The sequence below is a fragment of the Cottoperca gobio genome, chromosome 6 (assembly GCF_900634415.1).
Source record: "Cottoperca gobio chromosome 6, fCotGob3.1, whole genome shotgun sequence".
NCBI classification, from domain to species: Eukaryota; Metazoa; Chordata; class Actinopteri; order Perciformes; family Bovichtidae; genus Cottoperca; species Cottoperca gobio.
The window spans coordinates 1690804-1700206 of record NC_041360.1 but is presented as its reverse complement, the minus strand read 5'-3'; the positions used below and the strand labels follow the sequence as shown (position 1 = coordinate 1700206).

General features: G+C 38.0%; 1 protein-coding gene across 3 annotated transcripts in view; it reads left to right on the top strand.

Moving 5' to 3' along the window:
• Positions 1-524: 524 nt before the first annotated feature.
• The window catches only part of spire2 (spire-type actin nucleation factor 2), a 40972-nt gene continuing 32093 nt past the window's right edge, over positions 525-9403 (top strand). The window contains exons 1-2 of one of the 3 annotated variants that reach the window (XM_029434553.1): positions 525-558; positions 2182-2625. In XM_029434553.1, coding sequence (XP_029290413.1) covers positions 2328-2625 — 298 coding nt within the window. In that variant the 5' untranslated portion in view covers positions 525-558; positions 2182-2327. Of the gene's footprint in view, positions 559-2122; positions 2626-9403 lie in introns of those variants that run through there. The other 2 variants (XM_029434554.1, XM_029434552.1) reach the window with 2 other exon arrangements.

Here is a 9403-nt window from a genome sequence, read left to right as displayed (position 1 = left end):
TGCTATAACACCTGCATCCGTGTCTTTCAAATATAAATATCAAAACGTTTTGGTATGTAAGGGACAACCACATGGTAGGAAAATGTGGGTTTCTGAGCAGTTTCTACTTCCTCGTTTATGAGGACTCAGATAACTGGAACTGATTAATAGTACTTGTTGATAGAGCGACTGGAGAAGTGAAGGCCATACAGGCAGACATGTGATTCTGCCTGATTTGTATATAATGTGGCATTTGACAAACAGAATTTTTTTTCATTAATATTAGGATGTATACACATGAGGTGGAGGTGTTAAAAGTGTTAATGTTGGCACACATTTCCTCTGCTTTAGCAATTGTTGGAAAGTGTGGTCATATATAATTAAGAGAACAATAAATGAGAAATAATCATTTACATTTAGGTTGTCAATACATAAGTGTATTTTTCATTTCAGGTTCAGTGTACTAGCTGAAGCTCCTGCAGGTGCAGTTGGAGTGGTGCTGCAGAGAAAGGATGCAGCAATAAGATAACGAGCCAGATCAAAACAGGAAACTAAGCAATTTTGCCGCCAAAATAAAAGGTTTGACATGTAAATTACGCATTAAAGACTTACATGATGTTAAACATCCTCTCATACCTTTCCTGGGTCAATAAGATTTAGCAGATGCACAAAGCTGAAAATAGTTTGAAACATACAACTTATGCTGACAAAACTCAGTTAGTCATAATGCTCTTTCTGAATATTAACATGTAAAAATGTATCATGTAAAAACTACCATATTTCATACTTTATTACTTCTTTTTTTATATAGCTACAGGCTATAGCTATAGCTATTTACATTCTCTAAGACTTGTCTATATAAGCCGGTGCTCGTGCCATCATAACTCTATATTCAAATGTTTGCAGAAAAAGAAACTGTTCAAATTTAGGGGAGAACAGACAGCTTGGAATCTCATTTGTTGGAATGTCAATAAATTCACCAACAGTGCAATTAAGGGAAACGAAATGCTGCCATCAAGGAAGAACATTGATCTAAAATATATGGTATACATACACAAAAATAAATTAAAAAATCATTGTTTTTCATTGCAAATTGACATATTCTAATATCACTGTTGTTGTCATTTGTTTTTATTATATTGAGAGCAAATATCAAGTCGAAAACCACCAGAAATGCATTAGGAAACATCTCTGAAATGTTACTTTCAAGGTGCATACATGTGACTGCTATTACGTCGACCCAATGATGACTACAACTAAAGGAAACAGGAATATTTGATATATATAGTAAGTATGGTGGTAAATGAAATTTACACTATTTAAACACCTTTAATTATTGTAAAATATGTTATATGTTGTTAGTTATACGTTTAATTGACAGTTGTGAAAAGAGTTGAGAGCAGAGAAGGAAAGTGGGATGCCTGCAGACAAACAGTAATCCCCAGGTGATAATATTGTGATAATATGATGTCATCACTTAGAACTGATTCAGGAAGTAAAATATTATTCCGAACAACTAACCCTAACCCTAACCCTTCTTCTCCGCCCCTCTCGTCTATAGCAGGTGGATAATGCGACAGCCAGGAGGGTGGTTTCTGCCTCAGGGGCTGTTGATTGACATTTTCCCGCAGATCCAATAGTCTCCCTCATTTGCTGATATGGCAACAAACTAAGTCAAGTCAGCATGATCGTAAAAAGTACTTGCATCACTTTCAAAATAAACAGCAAAAGAGGTAAACTGAAACCCTAATTATACGCACCTAATCTTTGGCCAAATATCGCATATATTTGAAAAGATTTGAAAATTTGCAATATGGAAAACATTTCTAGAAAAACTCGGTAACTATGTGACTATATTTTTTTGTGGAAACTTGGAATATTTGCCACAATAAGATTAGATCTTAATAAAAGTTCACAATATTTAACCTCAACAGTCTTTTTATGTTGGGCTCGAGTAATTTGGGAGTTCAATGCCTTGCTCAAGAGCCCCTCAGTGGTTGCTGTTGATAGATATTAATGAATATCCTAACATATGCGAAATAAAACTGTACACATTTTAGGGAAAACATCATTTTCACATTTGTATTTTACAATGTCACTTTACATTGCTCAAAAAGTTGCAACGCTTCTGGTTTTATTTTTGAAAACTTGGACCGGAAGTGCTGAGTTTCGTATGGCTACCTTGACACTGTTTTGGTACAGAGGTGCAGCTGCGGTAGTTGAGGAGTGGTAGACGTCAAGAAGAGCCAGAGGACAGGAGAGCAGACTGGGCCGAACAGAAGACAGAGGACAGCATAAATGGCCTTGGTGCCTAAGGAGTGAAGAATGGGCTCCACGCTATCGCAGCCATGGCCAGATCCACCAACAGAAGCGCCGAGGACGGGGACTCACGGGTAACCGCCCCCACGGAACGCGGAGAGGCGCGGGACCTGGCCGAGCCCCGGGAACTGTCTTTGGAGGAGGTGCTGAAGTCCTACGAGCAGCCCATCAACGAGGAGCAGGCATGGGCGGTGTGCTACCAGTGCTGCAGCGGATTGAGGGTGCCCCGCCCGCCGGCCGGGAGATTTAGTGGGGTGAAGGACACGTCCTCCATCCTCCTGCACAGGGACGGAACCTTATCATTGCAGCAGGAACCCCGACAAAACGGTAGGACAGCTGTCCGTTGGTGCCACCAACTGCTCTCTTTGTCGCTTGTTAGTAATAGCTCTGACACAAAACTTCTCTGTGAAAAAGTACATTTTAACAATGTGTCCATGATGTGCAAAGTAAATTAGAGCTAACCGTTTGACACAACATTGTGTTTTAAATATTAAGAGACACTGTTCAATTCGGCGAGAAAAATATTGACTTTTTCAACTGGTCTGCCTGATTCCCGCTGTCTTCATCCAGTAAGCCACTCCGCGGTGGCCATAACCCGACGCCAACCGGCATAATACAAGTCATCCTTTGACTAAATTATTAATTATTTATAGAGCAACTGAACAGCTTCACCCTAGCATCCCGTCTTACAAAGACTGTTGTTTATAATAATAATAATAATAATAATAATAATAATAATAATAATAATAATAATAATAAATTGTATTTATAGGCGCACTTTTCATTTGAGTAAACAAAACTCAAAGTGCTAATATATATTTATATTGTGAAGGGAAGGCCAAAATATTTCACGCAGTCTTCTAGTTGTTGTCCCCCACCCCCCACACTGAAATGAGCCTGTACCTGCTTAATATCCTATACTGTACATACTACTGTATGTGAAGTATTTATGTACTCACTGCAGGCTGGCCCCAATAAACCTGTTCCAGAAGTCAGACTAGCACAGAGACATTTTCATGCCAAACTGATTTGAAAAAGCTTTTTATTTGGAATGTATATTTCCTAGCCGATGGTGAACTTGCATACTTACTTTGAGACCTCTTTGAGAGACAGTTCATAATAAATCCCATAGTACTTGTTTGAATGAAGTCTCAACTTTTTATTCCCACAGTCTTGGTCAAGGACAGCCATTATTTCCATAAACTGAGTTCCAATTGCATGTGCAATATGCTGAAAGTCACAGAAAGCTTAAGTCATATTCTGAACTACTTTTGCTGTACTCTTTTGCCCTAAAGCAGCATACAGCATAATACACCGGAATATCTGAATACCCTTGTGTTTAGGACCTACCAAGAGGCCAGAGAAGGCCTGATAACATCACAACCACATGAACACAAACTTTTCTTTGTGCTGTTGTTTCGCATGGTAACGGCAGGAACAGTTTACAGTCTGTCTCCAGGCCATGCTTGATGCATGTTGCTCAGCAACAGGATGGCATTAATCTTAAAACAGTATTAGTTTGTTATTAAGGAATTGTTAAATTTAAGCTGTGTTAAACTTTAACATCCATCCATATAAAATTACTTTTAGGGACCCATATCTCCTAAGAGTTCAGTAGTTTTCAATACTTGTCGTACGACTATCAACAAACGATTATTTTCATTGTTGATTAATCTGAAGATTATTTTCTAGATTAATCGTTTGGTTTATAAAATGTCAGAAAATAGTGAAAAAAGGTCCATCCCAGTTTCCCAAAGTCCAAGGTGATGCCTTGTTTTGTCAACACCAACAGAGTAAAACAGAAAAAAGCAGCAAATCTCCATATTCGAGAGACTGAAAACAGCAACGATTAATCCATTATTAAAATAGTTGGAGATAGTTTTTCGGTTACTGTCTCCATGGTGAGGTGGTACGGGTGAGACTCAAATAATGATTATTCCATTCAATGAGGCTATAGTGACTTTAAAGTGTTCCCCATTTGTGCTGGAGACCCATTGGACCCCCACATAGCATCAACTTAACAGTTGCAAACACTTTGCTGTGATCATTAATTGTCAGCTCTCACTGAGGAGATGTTAAACTCTCATTAACACAGTTGTTTATCACTGTGTTAGTTCACACTCTGCTGATCCATAAGTAAAAACAATCCATATAGTGGTGCAAACCCTTTAAAACAAAGAAATCTGAGGCTCCAGGCTTCATTATTAATGCAGACTGATGCAGTTTTTATTGATCACTTTAATTGACATTTGTACCACTCATATGTATGCAAATTGAGGGTCAGCACTACTGGGCCTAATTTCACATAGATAAAAGTAAAGCTTATAACTACTATACTGTCAAATGTTGCTGCATATATTCAAATAACACAGATGCTAGTACACAATATCAAAATTGTGTCTTAACATAACTTCATGAAAGTAGATATATTTTATATTGAGACTGTTCTTTTGAGTCACCATGTTGTCTCTGTAAGCAATGCTGCTGTAATGTTGCTCATATTTTCCCTGCTATCATTCACATCTTACTTTAAAACAACTAATAGACAAATGCGATTAAGAAGCAACAGGGGGTGTCCTAATGGTTAAGAGTTAATGGTTCGGAGACAAGCAGCAATTTCTTACATTTAAGAACCTGAAACCAGATCATATTTGACATGTTTGATTTGGAAATGACTTAAACGATTAATTTATTTTCAAAATAAATGATTGTCAATTGTTTCCCTGTTGATAGAAATTATTAATAAAGTTATTGTTTGGGAACGAGTCTTTATCTTTTCCAATTCAACATTGGCTTTTAAGAAAACAATCTAACCATTAGGTTCAGTTAGTAGGTAGTTTGCTCAGTTGGCATGGAATTGTAGATGTTAAAATTTCTATTTCTTCAGAACATTTTAAAGACTTCTTGTCTATGTTGCCTTAATAAGTGACATTCAGAGTTAATGTTTGACCTTTGACTAACTAAGATAAAGCAATCAAACTACAAGGTCCATTGTTCTGAAGCTTTTGATCACTTCACATAATCTTCATTAGCACATGGTCAAACTTTAGCTTTCTTGTGAGCAGGTAGTACTTTAGCAAATGCTACGTAAACTTACAGTATATAACTAGTTGATTTGCCTTTTGAGACAATCCAACGCTGGTAAAATCTTGCAAAAAAGCATTTGATTCCTGTGATTCATGAGAAACAAGTGAGTGACAGAGCTTCACCTCTAAACTGCTTTAAAACGACGTTCTAACTGAGTGTTGACTTTACATGCTACTCCATCCTGGGAATATAAATATACAGTGTACTGTAACATTGGTATTCACAGCAGATAGCATGTGCAGTCTCAAATTACTTTCTATCTCCTGAAATCTAACTTCCATCAGGTTTTACAACAGTCTGCAAAGGGGGAGGAAGTTAATGTGAATCCAAATATGAGCCGGGACTGAAGCTGCACTACACAGCATTTTAATGTAAACGTATCAGCCTGAGTCACTAAGTAAGACAGCAACAGAGAAAAACGCCTCATCCTCAGTGACATGCTGCAGAATCACTCTGTTTACCAAATGAAATTCTGCTGTGTGTGTTTTGTTTTTGATTCCTCATCTTAAATCTCCTTTGGTATGAAACATGACAGGCCGTCCCTGTTGGTAAACAACATCATCAGCAGTTGCAGTGACTGTCTGGCTCACTCTTCTTCACAGTGAGCTCAAATCTGAGCTAATGAATGGAATTTTATTTTTGAAATTAAGAAATAACATTACAGTCACTAATCCCAATAAAACTCTGTTACATTGACATTTATGGTGAGCTTGTTCGCTGTTTCACCCCAAAATCAAAAGCACATATTTTTCCTCTTATCTGTAGCGCTATTTATCGATATAGATTGTTTTTGTGTGAGTTGCAGAGTATTTGAAATATGGGCTGTAGAAATGTCTGCTTTCTCTCTAATCTAGAGGAACTAGATGGCACTCGGCTTGTGGTGCTCAAAGCGCCAAAAAAAGTCAACAACATTGTCTCCTTTCTATAAATCATGACCCGGTTACTCAAGATAATCCACAGACCTTGTTGTGAGCAGTTTCATGTAGGAACTATTTTCTTTCTACCTTATCACTGTGCAGAAGGAAAGCGTGCCTCTACTCATGGACGAGATGCTCTCATGTCCCTCCGCGCTGTCACAAGCATGAACCTCTTGTCCATTAGTAGATGCGTTACGTTTCCTTCTGTACAATTTGTGTTCTTTGCTAGCTTGCTTACGTTAGCCACAGGTGCGCCTTCATTCAAAGGCTAAGATGGACATAAACAACTCGTGTTTATAGCCATCTACCTAATATAGCGTATAAGCGTGTTTTTACTTTTGGGGTTTGATTTGTAAACAAACCTACTACTCTACAATGAGTTCTGAACTCCTTTCTTATGATGAGGTTCAGATTTGGAAAGTCGAAGAAAAAATCTTGAGGAATTTAAAGGTTTGAGGAACAAAACTGGAGCTTATTGCCAGGGTGTTTGCTGCATCAGAGATGGGCATTGAGCAGCAACTAACAGCTAACGAAAGAATTTCAATCACAGAAAAAGAAAAGACTAAGCTTTTGGTTATGCCGAGTGGCGTTTCAGTGCCTGATCCCTTGACATTGCAGGATGGCTGGGTCAATGAAAACAACAGCATGACTTCTTGGCCGCCGATATACCTCAGTGATATAACATTATGTTTAATGTCTGACCACCCAGGGAACGATGTCGAGTTTCATAAACGAACTTTGAACGAATACAAAGAAGGCAAAGCATTTAGACTGTTTGAGTCTGGCTGGTTGAAACAAATATCTTTCAATCCTCTCGCAGATTCTGAGTATTGCTTTTTGAAAGCAAAATGTACTCATTCAATGAAAACTTCCCATACGCCACATTCGGCATGGATCTGCGCAGTCAAGAAAACTGGCGGTATCATATATACATATAATAAGTGCTTATTGCAGTTGTGTTGCAGGGTAAGCTATTATAAATATATACCTAACTTGTGTTTGTTAATTATTATAAAACTCAATATATAGAAAGTACATTTGTCAATATATAGATCAAGTAGATAGACTACATACCCCAGGTCGAGTTCAGGATCACGGAATTCATTTGTTGGTTTTCCTTGCATGAAATGCTCACTGCAAATCCGCCAAGATTTCTTGGGCTCCCAAGACTTCCCATTGTAATCCTGTCTCTTTACAGCTTTGGTCCATGCTAGCCTTCTATCATTGTTCTTTAGTGCTGTTGGAAATGGAAATAGTTCGAACAGGGGCTTGCATCAAACGAGTGCAATCGTGAAGCTCACAATGAGATTCTGCCCATTTATTTAGCTTTCTCCCACTGTTTGAACATCCTTTCACTACACAATTTCGGTGTCCAAATCCCATAACTAGAAGAGCGATGCTTACACACTAAAAACTAGCCAAATACAATGTAAACACGTAGAGAAGAAATCCAATATGGCGGCCCTTGTAGAGTTGGTGCTTACTTTTCTACGCCCGCCACACCAGCATGCATTGTGATTCCACCGGAAGCCCGAAACTCCAATTCCATGTATAGGAGTCAGGAAAGTGCGTAGTTTTGACTGTGTTGTATAAGGTGCTGGTCCTGGTTTGTTATCTATTTGACTTTGGATAGCTTCTTCCTGCATAAACGGGGACGCATCCTAATCTGTGAACAAAAAACCTATGGAGTAAGAGATGAGATTTAGAAGAACTCCAGATAAAATGCAAATGAAACTCGTTACAGTTTCTGTTTGAAGGCTGCTGAAAGACTTGCAGGACAAGGCTAAAGGGTGAGGTGATTCAGTGAGTGCACTTAAGGCCAGCATGATGTCAAACTCCAGGTACATGTTGCTCCTGTCAGATAAAAAGCTTGCATCACCAAAACTGCTTTTATTTTATTATTTTTTACAGATGAAAGACAAAAAGCTGTTTTTAGCTCGTTGACCATGCTTTGGTGAAACACTAGACTCAAGAACATTTAATTTGTAATGTTTTCCCTGATGAGCTTTGATGCTCGGCTGTCAGTTCTAATAACATGTTACTCTAGATCTGAATGTGTCTTTTGGTTTTTTTAGGAATTGCCTCCAAATATAATAATGGAGACTGTTTTAGTTTTAGTTTTAGTGCAACGAGCCCCAACTTGATTATTGCTCTTCTGTAATACATGACCTGATAATGATTTGAAAGAGTGCAACAGTCAGCTTTGCCATGTTATTGAGGTAAAGGTCTAAGCGCTCCACCCTACTATACCTGACGTGTACTTTGAAACAAAGGTCATTTCTAGGGACAGCTGTAAATGAAGGTGAGGCACTTTTATTTATAAAGCATGCTTAGTACACAATTCAAAGTTAGGACAATACAGTTCAAAAGAGCAAAATAATTATAAATAATAATTGTCCTCCACATCTGCTATCTGTGCTCTTTATTTTTGCATGGGCACTGTCGCTGCATCCTGTGCCTGGTGCCGCCCAAGACGATTGGGATTGTTTTAAAGAAATACAAAACAAGCCAGTGTGTTTTTTCTCCTAGAGCAGAATGATAATGGGTGCAGCCAGACCTTTCTCCAGCACTGACACAGCGCTGTGGAGTTGGGTCTGGCTTTGTGAGACTAATGTTAGCATGACACCCACCAGCATTTTATATTTTTTGTTCAAATTTGAAAGTTGGAACTCAACTTTAATCCATTTCAATTTGGTTTTCTTATACATTGAGAATGAAAGTTTCACACAGCTGCTAGAGTCTGTAGAGTCATTGTCCCCTGTGATGTAGCTATTAGAAGTGTCATAATAACAATTCCATAAGCTCATAACCTAAACCATTAAGGCAGAACACAGGCAAAAACATTGTGTTTTATTGCACTGGTCAATTTTAAGAGAACATACACATTTAGGAGTTTATTTTAATAACTTTGTCTATTTGTGTTTGTAGATTGTAGCATTAATGCCTCATTTGCATATCTAAAAATAACATTTCAGAAAACTTGTAATGTAAAAAAATGATTGTCTTAATGTTTCATGGTGATATCTATTAGTTTTAAATGTTTACCCTATTCACCTGTAGTGTCTTGCAAAATGTATGGAAGGCCGTTTTCTCTCAGACTC